This window comes from Anas platyrhynchos, chromosome 3 (assembly GCF_047663525.1).
Source record: "Anas platyrhynchos isolate ZD024472 breed Pekin duck chromosome 3, IASCAAS_PekinDuck_T2T, whole genome shotgun sequence".
NCBI classification, from domain to species: Eukaryota; Metazoa; Chordata; class Aves; order Anseriformes; family Anatidae; genus Anas; species Anas platyrhynchos.
This window is the reverse complement of record NC_092589.1, coordinates 51,531,268-51,549,027: the sequence shown is the minus strand read 5'-3', so window position 1 is coordinate 51,549,027 and position 17,760 is coordinate 51,531,268. Positions and strand designations below refer to the sequence as shown.

General features: G+C 39.2%; 1 protein-coding gene across 2 annotated transcripts in view; it reads left to right on the top strand.

The window, feature by feature from the left end:
* Nucleotides 1-17,322, top strand: part of EPM2A (EPM2A glucan phosphatase, laforin) — a 58,092-nt gene extending 40,770 nt beyond the window's left edge. For both annotated transcript variants that reach the window (XM_072035892.1, XM_027454307.3), the window contains 2 exons: nt 10,551-10,792; nt 15,188-17,322. In XM_072035892.1, the coding sequence (XP_071891993.1) occupies nt 10,551-10,792; nt 15,188-15,468 (523 nt within the window). In that variant the 3' untranslated portion in view covers nt 15,469-17,322. The remainder of the gene's footprint in view (nt 1-10,550; nt 10,793-15,187) is intronic.
* The last annotated feature ends 438 nt before the right edge of the window (nt 17,323-17,760 follow it).

Below are 17,760 nucleotides of genomic sequence, written 5' to 3'. Positions count from 1 at the left end.
TCCACAGTTTGACTATTTCTGGTATTTGAGATAGCATAGTTAAATGAAGACTGAGAGAGAAGATACGTTATCATTTAAGAAAGACATTCAGGAATTAGTACAATTCCAGGTTTAAACTGAACCTGCTTTAAGATCAAATGGATATTAATTGGTTCTGAATGAATTTAGAGTGTAAAGTAGAACAAGGTTTCTGACATCAAAGGAATGATGTCTGAATTCTGGCACGACCTTTCAAACAGGGCAGGAAGGATGAGGAACCTAAATTATTTTAAGATGGATCTTGATAAATAAATATAGGTAGTGATTCCAGAGATGGAGATCAAAGTTTAGGATTATATTATTGTAGGTCATAGGCTCAAAGAGACTTCAGAAAATATCCAGTCCATTTTCTTGCTCTCACTTATTCTCAATTACATTTAAACTATTCCGGTTTTATCCAGTGTGATCTTAAATATGATCTCATCTCAGTTATCAGATTCTACAGCCCTGTCACTGTTCCATTCAATTACCTCACTATTCTTGCCATTAAAAAGCTTTCCTAATGTTAACTTAAGTCTCCCTAGCTGCAATTCATTTCTTGTCCTCTCCACAGCAGTTTTGTAGTTTTTTAATTATCTGTGCTTCCATCCTTTTGAGGTTAAGTTGTACAGGGTCAGTTAACAGATTTCATGTCTATGTGTTTATTAAGAAATAACTCAATGAAGTAGGAGTGGGTTAGTAGACAATAGGCTTCTGATGTTTCTATAACATGCAGTGCTAGAAGACTTACTTCAGATTAATTTGTCTTTCTAGCATGCATAACACTGCCCTTTTATATGTTGCACAAATGATGGTAGCCTATCAGTGGCCCTGATTATCCATGTGAAGCCTTGTTTCTGCTCCTGTTTTATGCCATTTCTGAATGACACTGGTACCTAATGCCTTTCCCACTAATGCCTTTCACACTTCTTTGTGGACAAAATCTGTTAGAAGGCATTGGGATGAGAGCCATGAACTGCTTAGTCTTGCAGCTACAATAGGTACTCAGAAAGAATACTGAGACAACTGATAACTTGTATCCTGGGCATTTGTTTTCTGGAGAACAAGGCAAATCTGATGATTTTCTGGGACTCCATGCCATTGCAGCAGTTCTGACTGCAATTAACTGGGGCTTATGACCCAGAGAAATAAGCTGTCATGTTCACTTCACCTTAGGTCATGGGATGATGAGCAGCAGATGTGAAGGGACACAGTTAAGAGTATCTCCTGTGAGTTGGTTCAATGTATTTCATATTCACACATCTCAGAAGCACTTACATGTGCTAGGTGTTGTTTTTTACTGGTACATTTGAATTTTGTGTGTGCTGAAGGCTCCTCTTGTGTTGTGGGATGCTTATTGCGCTGTTCCTGCATATCCGCATTAGGCACAAAGGTGTCTTTGGAGTGAAACTTCCTCGTTCCTCCAAATGGAATCTGGGTTGTGCCCGCCACAACAGCTTTGAGAACAAACCTGCCATGAGTGAAGACAGTTCAAATCAACCCAGAACCACAGTGATGTGCTAGACCAAACTGCTAGTGTGGGCAGAGCACCTCAGAGTTGCCTAGCTCTGTGATGTGGGATAGAGTGTACTTCCCAGTCATCTGGGTGTCTTCATCAAATAAGGTCCCTACTGTGGCAGGATGTAGGATGTTAGAAACACCTTTGATCTCTGCTACTGTCTCATGTGATATTTTTGTGAGTTTCTTGTATTATGATAAAGCTCTTATGCTCCTTTTAAGGGAATGCGTGGGGTTTCTGTGGAAGGTGAAAATAGGCCATAAACAGGAAGTATTATGGACCCACCTATAATAAATTTCTCTTATGAATAACTTTAATTTTTCTCAGGTGGATCCTTCTTATCCAGTGTTCCTAGAACATTCAAAGCTATAACAATTCATATACAGACACAGAATACAGGCTTCCTCCAAATCCACCAAAAGATTATGAATGAGGTGACTATGCTTAGTCATTAGCGTGGCTGCTCTTTGTCTCATAACCTAAAGAGTATACCTTGCCACTATCTGTAAATCACAGAATAACAGAATGGTTTGGGTTGGAAGGTACCTTAAAGATTATCCAGTTCCAACTCCCCTCCCATGGGCAGGGACACCTCCCACTACCCCAGGTTGCCCAGTCCCCATCCAACCTGGCCTTGAACACCTCCAGGGATGGGGAATCCACAGCTTTTCTGGGCAACCTGTTCTGGTATCTCACCACCCTCTGAGTGAAGAATTTCCTCCTAACTTCTAATCTAAATCATCCCTCTTTTAGTTTAAAACCATCCCATTTATCTTGTCAATACCTGTCCAAGTAAAAAGTCACTCTCCATCTTTTTTATAACCTCCCTTTAAGTACTGAAAGGCTCCCTGGAGCCTCCTCTACTCCAGGCTGAACAATTGCAGCTCTCTCAGACTTTCTTCATAGGAGAGATGCTCCGGCCCTCTGATCATCCCTGTGGTCCCTAAATGCAGGGTATTGGGTGAAGAGAGGACAACTTTGTCCCTTTTGTGTCATCACCCTGATGCTTCAGGAATCTTCTCCTAAGAAGAAGATTCAATAGAACCTGAGGACACTGTACCACTGGAACTGCATTGTGTCTGAATATTTGTGTATTTCAGTTATAGTTTGGTATTACATGTTTTTATTTTAGCACATTGTCAGCTTGAGGTAAAAACTTAATAGTTTGTTAGTTTGTTTGTCTGCGTATCAGCAAATGAAGTAGTTTGATGCCACATTCATACATACATTTGTGAGCATGGAATAAATGTGATATTATTAAGCATAACACTCAGCATTCAAGGGCTTGAGAAACTTTGCGTATTGCTAAGCTGACAAAGTGTTGTTCTAAGGTGATAAAAGCAGGTTTTTCTTTTTAGTTGCCAAGTCTGCTCCCATGTGAGAGGCTAGATAAGTAGTCCAAATTACATCTAAGAAGAAAATTTGCCAGAGCATAATTACTTTTCATCACAATGCCAAATCGTAATAATAATTAAAAAAAAAAAAAAGGAACTACATTGTAGTCTGCTTAATTCTCCTCATTTAAGGCCCTGAGGTAGAATTCTTAACCTCAGAATAAACTGCACTCTTTCAGTGGTAAAGCAGAATATTTTATCAACAATGACTTATGCTCCTTCTATGTTTGTCATTTATTTTGAACAAAAAATAATTTTTACCTATAAGTAGTCATTACAAGGTTTGCAGCTGTGTCTTTTCAGCAGGATATAGTTTTATCATTAATCGGTGCTTTACTCTGATGACTTCTGCGATGATTATGGCCTTTTAATCCATCTTTATTGATGAGAATGATGTTATTAAGCCTGGCTATTAGATCTTGGTGTTTTGTGAGTTAGCCCATACTATCATCAAACCTTGCTCTCCAACTGTGGCCAGTAGTGCTTGTCCACATGCTGGGCAACGGAGTGCATCAGACTGTGTTCATTCAGTCCTGCTTAAATCAAGTCTCTCATCTCAAAGCCTCAGTCAGCTTGTCTTCTGCAAGGAGACTTTATCAGTAAGTCAGCAGGAGAAGGTATTAAGACCATGGTCATTTACCCACATGTCACGTGCAATGAATTGTCAGGGTCATGACTCCTCAGTTCTACATTATTATTGCAATAGTAAGGAGACGTTTTAGTGAGGGATCTCTCCCTGTCCTTTATTTAAAGAGAATTCAATGAAACCAATATTATTGTAAAAGACCAAATCAGGGAGGGATTCATCTGCCTATCTTGACAGTATTTTGGAGGAAGATTCAAGAATTAAAACAAATCCAACCCAACCCAACCCAACCCAAACCAAAAAAAACAACCAACCAGTCAAAGAAACCCCACTATTTTACTTATTTCTTAGCAGTTGCTTTGTAGGTTAAGCTGTATGGAAGCTGAGATTCTGAGATTATTTCTTTTATGTAGATAGGGCCACTTGCTTTGCTTCTTCCATGTGATTTGTCCTTAAACACTAATTTCATTCTCCCTTAAATACTCTACATTCTTAGTCTGTCCTCATATGGAAATATTTTCAGAGGTAATAATTGGCATCTCCTTTACTTTGAATGTTTTAATTTTTCTATGTCTTTTTTTTTTGATACAGTGCAATAGTTAATAAAAGGTTCAAAGTTTGTGTGCATAGACCGAAATCATTGGTTTGAGAAGGCTGTTATAAATGTTGTATTTCTTTCAGTCCACTTCTTTGTACAGGCTAATATTTCTGCTTTGACCTCTCTACAAAGTAACACACCAAGCATAACTGCAAGTATACACTTTTTCCTCTTGGAACTGATTATAGTTAATTTAAACCTTAGTGATGTGTGTGAGATTATTTATTCCAATACATATTACTGAGATGCATCCATCAACTGTGAATCTCATCTGCTCCTTTCTTGCATATTCATTTAGTTTTATTTGATAACACTGGCAGTTGTAACTAATAAGATCTTAAATAATTCTGCTTCAGGCAGATTTCACTCTGTCATTGAGTAGCCTAATTTCTTGTGAGAGATCTTAACTTGAAACCAGAATTTCATGTTGAAAGTAGGCCAACAGGGTCATACTATAAAAAGACAAGCAGAGAACTATACATAGGGATATAGCCTTTGGGGTACAAGAAGTAATTAATCTTTGCTTCTGCTCAGAACAGGTAGGACCTCTTTCCAGTACTAGGCATAACATCCTAGGAAAGACGTTCACCAGCTGGAGAGTCTAAAGCAAACAAGAATCATCAAATGCTCTTAATGTATGACAAGGAAGGAAAGATTGATTTTTTTTTTTTTTAATTTATTATTTTTTTTTTTTAGTATAAAGAATCCACAGCTGTGTGGGTGTGTACTAGTAATTTTTGGATATGTAAAAGCATTTTTAAGAGTGGAAGGGAATAACCTGTTCTTCATGTCTGTTGTTGAGGCAATAAGAAGTCATTGTGACCTGTGACTGCACTAGTCTTATTAGACATTAGGAAATTATTTCTGCAGGCAAGAATAACCATCAGTGTGCTCTCTATATCTCAAGCAATATTTGAAAATGTTCAGATTATCCATTGGAGAGCAGAATTTAGTCATTTAAAAATGTTTCTCTGTTTTTAAATGCATTTCAGGACTTTATTTAATAAAGAATTAAGAATTTTGAATTAAGTTCTTAAATTTGAATTAAGAATTCAAACCTTATTCGAATTCTAGCAAGTGCTCTTATTACTTTCATCAATACAAGATCAGAAGGAAAAAACAAGTAAGGTCCAGAAGAGAGATGTTTAAATTGGTACTTCAGCGAAGGCATCCATGTATTTAAGAATACAGTGCATGTGGCATTAAAAAAAAATGCTAACGCCAAAATGGGGAACACATACAGGAGGATAGTTGTGGGTTGTCATAATCCAGTGGTATCACTCTTTAAAATGATGTGTCTTGTCACAAGGCAGAGAGAGAGTAGAGGAAAGATGAAAGAGCATCTCATCTACAGCTGGTAAAATTTACTATATTCTCATTTTTAACATGCCCAAAGCAACGCTTTTGGAAATCTCCTTTTTGTCAAGTGAGAGAGAGGGAGAGAAAGGTAGGATCTTTTTTTGCTTGTATCCCTTGGTCTTCCTTTATTTCTCATCAGGCATTTAATCTTTGAATTAGTTTAAACTTGGTTGAAAACTAAAAAGTCTCAGTGCAAACTTTTGGTTTTGACAGATCAACATTTTCCATTAACTTCCACCTTATCAAAAAGTATGTACCAGTTTCTCTTCCAGTATCATCAGGAGAGGAAATGGGAATGCATTGTAATTTGAAGCAGTCTTCAGTAGTTACAATTCTGCAAACCCATCTCTAATAGAGTAGCACTTGAAGCCTACATTCCCCTTGGGCTGCTTGCTTGTACTGGTGTCAGGGTTTGCACTGCTGGTTGCACTGCATCAGTACAAAAATGCTCCATGGGCATATGAGCACCACAAAATGCTGGGAGCAATCTTCTGGGAATGCAAAGCAAGTTTTGCTGTAAGTTACATGTAGTTGCGTGCTGCACCTTTAGGAAATCAAAGCCTTAAGGGAGGGCACAGCCAATTTAATCAGTATTTTGTTTGTTGTTTCAGCTAAATTGCTCTACCCTGTTATATGTATATATTAGTACACATCCTGCTGTCATCGGATTCTTAATAAGATCTAAGAGAAGACTGCAGTGCAGTGCAGACAACAAATGAATTGCAAATTTCAACACTGGGCTACATCTTGACTTGGTGCTAAGGGATGAATCCATCACTTTCCATTTAAAATAATATGCTGGACCTTGATCAAAAATACTATCAATATAAACAAATGGAAGAGCTAATGGATCACTCTGTTGCCAATAACCAGTGAAGAATACCTATAGTTTGGCAAAGTCCTCTTTCTTGATTAAGTCTGGCAACTAAATGGACATCTGAAATATCGTACCCAATAGATCTTCTAAGGAAATGTGTTCCCCAAAGGCTTGAATCCTAGGTTTATGTAAGAGCTGTGCCTCCCCATAAGGGCTGACTGATTTTAGGAGAGTTTGTAAGATGACTTCTAGTGTTCTGATGATGGAACAGATCTGGAAACAGTACCTGAGTCATCTCTGTTTACAGCTCAGCATTTTGAGGAAAACTGAAATTGGTGCCCATTTGCTTTAAACCATGATCAACAAAAATAAGGAGCTACTTTAGAAGCAGTGTCGACATCGGTGTGGTGGAGGAGCAGTTGGCAGCCAGATGCAACAACTTTGTGCCTTCCCCTAGGGCAGGTCACCTGTGCTGTGAAACAGACCCCTACAGCTGCAGTGGTTGGGTTGGTATTGTACTGCCTATGGAGGTCTAGGAATTGAAAGTCCTGTGCATCATTCTTTGGGAACATTTCTTCTAGCCTGAAAATGACAATCTGCTCCAGTATAAATAAAAGTATGAGAATGCTAATCTTCCATTGCCTCTGACTCATTTTCTCCTTACGGATGGGAAGGCTATTTGCATGTGCATTGATTAAATGGAATGCATTTCTTGTTCCAGATGCATTCATAGTGAATAGTTATAATTTAATCTAGGCTGTACAGGGTCCTGGGGGGAAGCAGCCAAGTGTGATATATATCTGCATCATTAAAAATAATTTAAGTGTGATGACAGCTGGAAAATAACCATACAAGTGATTCCAGGGTGTTCCATATTTATTCCCTAGTAATAATAAATTGTTATTGGGTTTTTCGGTTTATAAGTCAAAATGCAGTTTTTTTAACATGTCAGCCTTCAGTCTGGGATCTGTAAGTCAAGTAAATCAAGCAGATACCTGCCTAACATTTAATCATTTTTACTACAAATTCAAACTTATCACATCCATTCATTCATTTAATCCCCCAAAGTTCCCTTGAGGTAGGTAAATATCATGTTTACGTTACCTATTGGGAACTGAGGCATAATGCAGGCTGAAAGTAACTGTACAGAAAGCAGCTTTAAAGAAAGGGTTTTTAGAAAACCTGCAAGTCTTAATCTCCCAAGTTAGCCAAATATTTTTTGATGTTGCTCTAGGGGATTTCTTCATTGCTAAACTGTGACTGAATTTACTGTGTCTTCTGAGACCATGCACGGTATACTATCCTTAGTAACATAAGGAGTTAACAGTACAATAACAAAGTGTCATTTTAATATTAAAACAGAATTCTAAGTAAAATTTTCTTAAAACATGATACTGTTGTGATATTTGGGGAATATAAAAAGTGTTAATGGCTGAAAAGATTAGAGAAAGATTATAGGTTTACCAAACAGACATAATCCCTAAACATTTTTTTTTTTAACTGATGTAGGTTTCACTTAATCTACTGCTGGAAAACAAGCACATGTGAGCTGGAAAGCAGAAGCTTCCAGGCAGCTCAAAGCAGTATTACATGACAGTAGAGGAAAAAGAATAACAGAGGTCTCTTTCCCATGCCAGGTACTCTCATTGTTAAAATCTAGTTACCTACTGAAGCACAGAAGCAGTTTACAGAAGGAAGGCCATATTGGAAAAAGAAAACTAAAAGCCTATTACTCATGTAAGAGATGTAAAAATGAAATTAGCACTTTCTTGTTTTTAATAGGTATGTTTGCTGGTCCTTAACACAGTCAAGCCCTCAGCAGGGCTAACAAAAGTCCTTATATGAAATATAGCTGCTAAACTCTTTATCAGTTACTGTGCTTGCATTTGCACTGACCTTTTCCTTCTTTCCTTCTCATGTAAGACAAAGTCAAGATATGAACCAGATGAAGCCAAATAGAAATACAAGTACTCTACAGTGGGATTATCCCAGAACTTTTATATAAACTGGCCAATAGAGCAGCTGTGCACTCCTGTTCTTTGCAGGAACTGTTTTCCAGAAAAAGAGCAGTAAAGCTACATCCAGCAAGCCCAAGACTTTAGAGTCATTAGTAAGTAAGGAGCTCGAAGACCAAGATCAATGCTGTATCTTTATCCTTTCAAAAGCCAAACTCTAGGATGTGATCAGAAGACTAGTACACAAGAGTTGGTCCAAATAGAGGGATATATCGATTGTTGTTGTGGTCATTTTCTGAATATTACCACTGATCTGGCTAACTGCAGGGGAAAACGGTGATAAAAACTTGATAAACCATCAGTTGCTCAGTAAATACGTGACTATTATTGTTAAATAAAAAAGTTTTTCTCATGGACCAGACTTGTTGCACTACCGAAAAAAAAAAAAAAAAAAGGTCTATATCCCAGTGGTCTTGCAGATAGTTCATCTGTAATGTTTTCCCATTCAGTAATCACTAGGGAGAAAATTGTAAGGCATTGCTTTATCTGTAAGCAAGAGTACTACCCAGGATTTTATTTATCTCAAGAATGCTTTAGTCACTCCTAATTCAATCAAATGCTAGAAAACATGCTTTTTGTCTCCTGTCAAGGTAACTTATAAGATGTATTAGATGTTTCCCAAAATATCAAGAGAATTACATATGTATGAGTCTCTAGGAAAGCCTTTGATGGAACGATACTAACATTCTTGTTCTTAAAAGACTATCCTCATATTGTCACAAGGCATTAGTGATATTGCCATTTTTTCTTTCATGCAGCACAGTTGAAATGGTTATTTGCTATTTTTGTCTAAATTCTCGGGTTATCATTCATCGTCTGCGATCCAGAAAGTTGGTACTCAGTTACTCTATCCTGATATCAAGTTCTTTTTCTCACTGGAGTAGGGGCTGTTGGGACCAATGGCTGTGTTTGGGTAGTTGGTATGCTGCTCATTGTGGATGCAGTTGAAATACAGTAAACAATAATAATAGAAAGTGTTTCATAGAGTGAGTTTCTGGTTTTCACAGTCTTAGTAACAGAGTCTTAGTCTTCCACAGTCTTAGTAACATTGCAGAATTTAATAATTACCAATTGCACAGCTTAGCTAAATGCTACTTAGTACTTACTTCTGTCATAGTCCTATCAAATGGAAATAGCTACCTGATTAAGGTCTGTTTATATGAGTAACTATTCCTCAGAATAAGTTTTCCTGAAATTAAAATTGGGAAAAAAAAAAAAGTATCAGAAATATATGGCAGATATTTTATTTTTGAGCATCTTGCTTTTGTTGTAGCTTGCATTCAGTTTTTTTGCAGTTAATAAAGTTTGCAAGATTGGATACCCTACTGTGAGTGTATTTGGTGTAGTTTATGGATTATATGTTCAAAATAGATTCAAATCTATTTTAGATAACATCAGTTTAACCATGTGCAGATTAAATATCTCAATTGAAAACAAGGCTCTTAATATTCAGTTTATATAAAAATCTGTTGGGACATAGGATAATTTTATGATTATTATTAACGGGGAAACTATAGAAGTCTTGAAGTTTGATTTGGAGAAGTACCAAAAAAGCAGATGTTTATATGCCCTACACATATCTCTTGAGTTTTCTTGACAAAATTTCTTGTTCTTCAAACCCTGAGGGAAGCTAGACATGTACTGTAATTCTGCATTTGATTCCTACTACTCCACAAGTGAAGAAGAAAATGAAAATAAAATTAGTAATTCATTTTTTAATTTTCTCATGGAAGGGTGGTTAAAGTTGTTCTTGTGTGTGTGTGTTTTTCTCCCTGTTTACTGTCCTCATACCAGCAGCTACAAAGCTGGAAGAGAGTCCTGTGTTTTTGACATTTTACTAGCATAATTCAGATTTGGATCATGTGAATCTTCTGTGTCTTTTTCTTTTGTGCAAATTGCACAAATCTTCAGAGTTTTCTTATTCTAATCTGTGATGTTAGTAAGTATCCACTGCAGGCTTAATGATGGATGCCTTGGAGACCTGTGCTACTAATTATGCTCTGATTTTTTCTCAGACTCTCTGGCTCTTTGTGGTACGTTAGGAGCTTGATCCCCAGCATCAAACATTACAAACTAAACAGTAATAAATTAGGAAATTGCTTACTGTATGACATGGAAATGTTGTACTTTAGAGTATTCATGCGATGGTGCAAAGCAGGTTTTGAGCTGGAACACCACTTAATTTGGCAGTTTCTGCATTTAGATATTTTAATCAAACCTACTTCAATATCTTCTCTGTGCTAGAATTCTGCCAAACATCTGGCTGGGAAGTTGCCCTCGGCAGCTGGAGCATGTGACTGTCAAGCTAAAACACGAGCTGGGTGTTACAGCGGTGATGAACTTCCAGACTGAGTGGGACATTGTTCAGAATTCCTGGGGCTGCAACCGCTACCCAGAACCCATGAGCCCTGAAATACTCATGAAACTATACAAAGAAGAAGGTCTTGCCTATGTCTGGATGCCAACCCCAGATATGAGCACTGAAGGTAATGCTCAGACCAATCTTGCGGCTAACTTAATAGTAACAAAATCTGTTAGTTACTAATCTGTTGCTTCTGTTGCTTTCATGGCTGCTTTTTTTTTTTTTTTTTTTTTTTTTTTCCTGTGTAAATATAGCTAGAGCCCAATGTGCATTTTCAGTTTTATTCGTATTTTCTGGTATCTAAAGTACTTCATATCAGCAGTATATGTATATTTGAGTTTAAAGCCAGACGACATTGATAACTGCTTGACTGTTGTTGCTTTCAGTTTGAATTCAGCCTGTATAATGAAAATGTGCTGTGTAGGTGGAAGATTGCAAGCTTGCACAGCAGGACAGCTTGCCATCCTTGCTGGTTAAAAACGGTGAGGCAGTGCTGTGTGTCTGGCTCAGCTGCTCCTTTTCCCTAGCAAATCGTTTCTCTTTATCTATAGTATCCCAGTCTGATGAGTCTTTACAGTCATTTCTTGCCGAGACCACCAGCTCTGGTGCAGGCATGTTCTGCAGTGGAGCAGAGGGTCACAGCGCACAGGCAGGTTTCCTGAGCTGGGAAAACCCCAAGGGAGTGTGGAGACCAGGGAGGGCCAAGAGTAATGGCGGCCACCAGGGCAGCTGCAACCCACTTGTGTGGAGCTCCAGTCATGGCATCTACCCAACAGAAAGTTGTGTCCTCCATGTCCCTTGTGGCCTCTCTAGCCACAGGAACCAACACAGCTACCCAGACAGAGCACCCAAGGGAACGTGTGGCTACACAGGTCTCAGGCTGCACAATGTGCCCAAGTTTTCTGACAGTGTCTGATGGCAACAATGAGTACACCTGTGGGAGGTACACCATGTAGAAGAATGGCTTAGGCTGGTGACAGACCTTTGGGAGGAGGTGGGCATGCTGAGGAGCATCAGGGAGTCAGGGGAGATCGACTGGTGAAATGTGCTTTCCAATGCAAGAAACAAAGGATCCCATACCATCTTTCCACCAGGTAGGAGGGGACCTAAGGGATGGCAGGGAATTTAAGCAGGTTTCAGTTTGGCGCAGCAGGCAAATCCCTTCCCTGCCTACCTCACCTTCTTAGGTGCCCTTACACAACAGGTGTGAGGCTCTGGTATTTGATGGGCAGGCAAGTGATGTGGACGAAGGTCTGTTCAGGTTAGAGGGGTCACCTAAGCAAGTCAGCCTATCCCCTATATTGCAGTCACCTTCATCATGAAAAAAAGAAGGGTTGTTGTCAATGGTGACTCCCTTCTGAGGGGAAAAGGGGGCCTGATATGCTGACTGCACTCAACCCATAGGGAAGTCTGTTGCCTCCCTGTGGACCAAGTAAAAGATGTTACTAGAAAGCTCACTAGCCTGGTACAGCCCTGTAATTATTATCCATTATTTGTTTTTCATGTTGGCAGTGATGAAATAGCAAAGAGAAATCCAAGGGCAAACAAAAAGGACTTCAGGACCTTGGGGCAATTGGTTAAAAGATTAGGGGCACAGGTAGTGTGTTATTCTGTTTTTCCAGTAGCAGGAAACAATATTGAGAAGAACAGGCAGACCTAGCTGTTCAAAATGTGGCTCTGAGGCTAATGTTATCAGCAGAATTTTGGATTTATTGATCGTGGGATGTTCTACACAACATCAGGCCAACTGGAGCCTGATGCGTTGCACCTTTCTCAGAGAAAGGGAGAAAGATTTTTGCACAGGAGCTAGGGCTGATTGATAGAGCTTTAAACTAGATTTAAAGGAGTAAAGGGATAAAACCAGGCTTTCCAGTGATAAGCTAAGGGACAGCATGACAAAATTTGAGGGACTGGATGCTAGTGATATCCTTTGGTGAGCTCCATGAGGTGCTGGGTATAATGAAAGCACATTTGGAAAGTTTCTACACAAATACACACAACATGAGGAACAAGTATGAAAAGCTAGAAGCCTTGGCTCAGTCTCAGAGGGTTGTTAGGCATTGGAATAGGCTGCCCAGGGAAGTGGTTGAGTCATCATCCCTGGAGGTCTTTAAAAGATGTTTAGATGTAGAGCTTAGTGATATGGTGTAGTGGAGGATTTGTTAGTGTTAGGTCAGAGGTTGGACTCAGTGATCTTGGAGGTCTCTTCCAACCTATATGATTCTGTGATTCTGTGACATCATTGGCATAATGATGGGAAGAAACGTCTTGTGTCTGGTTTGTTATGATGGATGATTACAGGCTCTTCAGCAGGGGCAAGCAGGGCACACGAAGCAGGGGGGTGCTGCTGCATGTAATGGAGGTGCTGAGCTATATGGAGCTGGTATCTGGTAATGACAGGGTTGAATGTCTCTGGGTAAGGATTAAGAGACAAGCAAATAATGTGGATGTCATTGTGGTAGTCTACTATCAGCCACTCAGCCAGTATGATGACACCAATGAAATGTTCTTTAAGGAACTAAGAGATACCTCTAGATCATCCACTCTTGCCTTTATGGGTGGCTTCAACTTGCCAGATGTGAACTGGGCCAGTTCTCTTTAAAGTTTTCATAAGTGACTTGGATGCAGGACTTGAAGGTATAATAAATTTAGAGATTACACTAAACTGGGAGGACCTGTTGACTCTGTTGAAGGTAGAGAGGCCTTGCAGAAAAATCTTAACAAATTAGAGGGCTGGGCAATCACCAACAATATGAAGTTTAAGAAGAACAAATGCTGGATTCTGCACCTGGGATGGGGCAGCCCTGGCTCTATATACTGCCTACGGGTTGAGAGGCTGGAGAGCAGCCCCGTGGAAAGGAATCTGAGGCTTCTGGTTGATGGCAAAATGTATATGAGTCAACAGTGTGCCCTGGCAGCCGAAAGGGCTAACCACATCCTGGGATGCACCAAGCATGGCATTACTAACTGGTTGAGGGAAGTGACTGTCCAGCCCTACACTACACAGGTGTGGTCTCACCTCGAGCACTGTGTGCAGTTTTGGGCACCGCAATATAAGAAGAACATGAAAGTATTAGAGCATGTCCAAAGGAAGGCTATGAAGATAGTAAACGGTCTAGAGGAGATGTATAAGGAGTGGCTGAGGTCCCTTGGTTTGTACAGTCCAGGAAAGGGGAGTCTGAGGGTAGGCCTAATGGCTGCCTACAGCTTTCTCACAAGGGGAGTGAAGGTGCAGATGCTGATCTATTTTCTGTGGTGACCAGAGATAGGAACCGAGGAAATGGCGTGGAGCTGTGACAGGGGAGGTTCAGATTGGGTGTCAGGAAAAAGTTCTTCACTGAGAGGGTGGTCAGGCAGTGGAACAGGCTCCTCAGGGAAGTGGTCACAGTACCAAACCTGCTAGACCGAGTTCAAGAAGTGTGTAGACAGTGCTCTCAGATGCATGGTCTTATTTTTGGGTGATCCTATGTGGAGCCAGGAGTTGGACTCGATGATACTTGTGGGTCCCTTCCAGCTCAGGACATTCTATGATTCTATGATTATGTGATTCTATGATTATGTGATTTATATAATTATTAATTATTCATTATTTAGGACAACCATGGTGCATTCTGTCATAACATAATCTTTTTAATTTCTACATTAGAATGCTTAGTCCAAAATCTTGGTTTTAGCCAGTAATCTAGGAAGCGTGCATGTTTTTGAGTGAGTAGTCTACCAGCTGAACAGAATGCTTCCAATAGAGTGAAGTATCACTGCCACAAATAGGGAGCTGTCATATCTGTAATAGGATATCAGGGAGAACAGGAGAGAGAGGACAGGAGACCTTAAGACAGGGATTTGAAAGGACTTAATGTCAGTGCTCATCTGTGCCATGTGGAAAAGTTAAACTTTGATGTTTGCAGCTTCAATTTGCAGAGTAGTAGGGAGAGGTATAAGGAAATGTGGTATTATCAAGAAAGACAGTATTCTGACCCCCTTGGGAGTCAGAAAGGATGTTTTTCATTTTTTTTTTACCATATCTTTAGTACACGATTATATCATAAAATGTTAAGGAGTACAGGAAAACTATCTTTTGTTCTCCCTCCCTCCCTTACTATTGGCATTACGGTCTTCATTACCAGGTTTTGGAAAGCAGCAGTATGTAGGTAGATACACAAACTGGTGGTAAAAATATTTTATTTTTGGCTTGCTAACTTTAATGATTTATAAGGACGTGCTGCTCGATGTAATTTGCTGCCTTATCTCAGTCCCTGTGAAAATGAATATGCCACACACATCCAGCGTTAATCAGGGTGTATATTTAGAGAAGACTTGGGGCATTTTACAGATTTTGTGTGATCCAAATCTACATTGCAAGAAGAAATGAAGGTTAAAATAGAAGGTCATTTGAAAGAAAATAATAAATACATCAGGTTTGCCCTTATGACTCACAGTGAGTCAGGCTATACTGATAAAATCTCAACCATGAACATAACTTTCTCAAATACTTGTGACTGTGCCTTGTTTTTATCCTTAGGAAGAATACAGATGTTGCCACAAGCTGTCTGCCTATTGCATGGGCTGCTGGAGAATGGACACACCGTCTATGTTCACTGCAATGCTGGCGTTGGCAGGTCTACGGCTGCTGTCAGTGGCTGGCTGAAGTACGTGATGGGATGGAACCTACGGAAGGTGCAGTACTTCTTGGCTTCCCGGAGACCAGCTGTCTACATAGACGAGGAAGCCCTGATTCGTGCTGAAGATGATTTCTACCAGAAATTTGGACCTCTTCGTTCCTCATGCAAAGTGCAAGAGTAGAAAAGCAGTAGAGGAAAAGGAAGGTGAAGACAAATCCTTGCATGTGAACCCCAAGGATTTAGAAATCATGAGTCAAATTCCTGCCTCTTCTCATCATATTATACACTTGTCATAACAGCCTGAAAATTTTGTTAAGAAGTGCCTTTGAGTGTTTTTTTATTTGCCTTCTTTAAGTTGATGCGATTCATGTTTTCAAGCCTTTAGCTGCAAATACAAGACCTAGAAGCTCTGCAAAGGGAAACTAAGATTCTGTTTTAATTACTTGCCTACAGGAACTTAAGCAAGGTTCCTAGGTTTTTAGGGTAGACACTAAATAAGATAAGACATAAAATAATTACTGTTGGCAGTATTTTAGTGAGAAGAAATTCTGAAAAAGAATTCTCAGAAAAACAGATACAAATGTTGACTGACTTCATGTTCAAGTTTTGATGGGGCTGATAGTCAAAGTTGCTCAGTTATTTTAGAGTGTACATTATTGAAATGTTTTCTAGTAATTTTTAGAAGAATGGTATTAATGAGAAAGACCAGAATGAAAGTGATTTTCCATATGAGTTCCTTAAACAAAAACTGATGGCTAATGCAGTGAACTAAAGTTTGCTTTCTTTGCCTGTCCAGTCAATGTTAAATATTATGAGTTACAGCTATGTTCTTTTATGACATTGAGGTTAAGCTACAATGTGACATGAAGAGAAGAAGCAGCTCCACTTAATAGAGTCTTACTGTGTTGCAGAGAAAAATTGCTATTTATTACATTATCCTAGTCTGTGAGCTCTCTAAGTCACAGGTACGTTTTGCTTTTCTGGTACATGCAGTGCTATGAAGTAGGATCTCTGGGTGCTATGTCAATCAGTGACATTGTGACCACTAGCCTAAAGCAGAATGTGTAGGAACTACTTGGTGAGCGTCTGCATATGACTGGCAGCACAGCCTCTGTGTTGTTCACCTAGATGGATTTCTTCTCTACAGCAGAAATCTCTTCATGTGGAAGAAGTCTTTTCAGCCTGTGGAGGCTGATGGTGGGCTGTCTCTGGGGTGAATGGAGCAAGTGTGTTCCTCTATAGGAGCAAAGAAAAACTCTTTGGGCAGTTTACTCAGCAATGTGGTCTAGGTCAGGCTGGTGTTGGCTCTGTGGATGATCCCTAATGTTTTCCAGAGCTGCTCAGTCCCTTAGCTAAACTAAGAAGTGGTACCAATAGCTTCCAGCCCTGCTCAGGTAAAACCAATTTGCCGTAGGTTATGTCCAAGAGAGATCAAGGGAGAGAAAGCATTCCCTAAGGAACAGAGGATTAAGTATGCATCAAGATATGAATTTCATTTCTATAGGTTCAGTAAAATCTCTTTACTTTTCAGCCAGACATCTTATTCCTCTAAAGAACCAGTCAGTGCCAGAGTAGTTTAGCTGATATATTTTGATTATCTGAATACTTAATGGAAAAACTATTGGATTTGAACTGTTTATGGAGAAAGTCCAGCATAATGCAATGTAATGTTTTATTTATCTTTAATTATCTTCAAAAGGAAGACGGCAATTTAAGTTATTCTAAGTGCATGGTTTTGATCTCTAATTTATTTCTTTTTTTGTTTTGTTTTGTTTTGTTTTGCTTTGAAATAACATTGTCTGTTTAGATATGAACTGTTAATGGATAATGTCCAGCATAACACAATATGTTTTATTTATCTTGTATTTATAACATCTTCAAAAAGAAAAGTTTATTTAACTTATTCTATAAGTATGATTTTGATCATTACTTTGTTTCTGGTTTTGTTTTTGTTTTTTGCTTTGAAATAACACTGCCTGTTTAGAAAGTGGATGACAAAAGTTCACTATTAAATAACTATTCACTATTAATTCCAGCACTTTGTTTTCTTGTATGTCTTTGGCTCCCAATTTCATAAATAGCAAGAAGGGCCATGGCAGATGTTTCTGTATGGACGTGGGACCAGCCACTTGAATGGTTATGATCTATTGCTTGTCCGCTATGCTGAGTAAGTTTTGATGGGCTGTTGAGAAGGAAATCTCAAAAAGCAGAGCCCAGCAGAGACGTGTGGGTGATTAGGCACCTCTGGTAGCTGCACAGACCAAAACCAGGGGTTACTCTGCAGCCCGATGGGATAGCAGAAGGGGTGTGTGAGTGCTGCTCCCAGACTGTTTTGGGTGCTGCTGCTGTCTGCCCCTCCAAAACAAGCACTGAGAATGGGAGGATGGCACAAGAAGTAGAAACTAGAACTCACTTAAGTTTTACAGTTCTTTTGAGATATGTTTGAAATCCCAAGCTTAAAATGTCTTTCAAA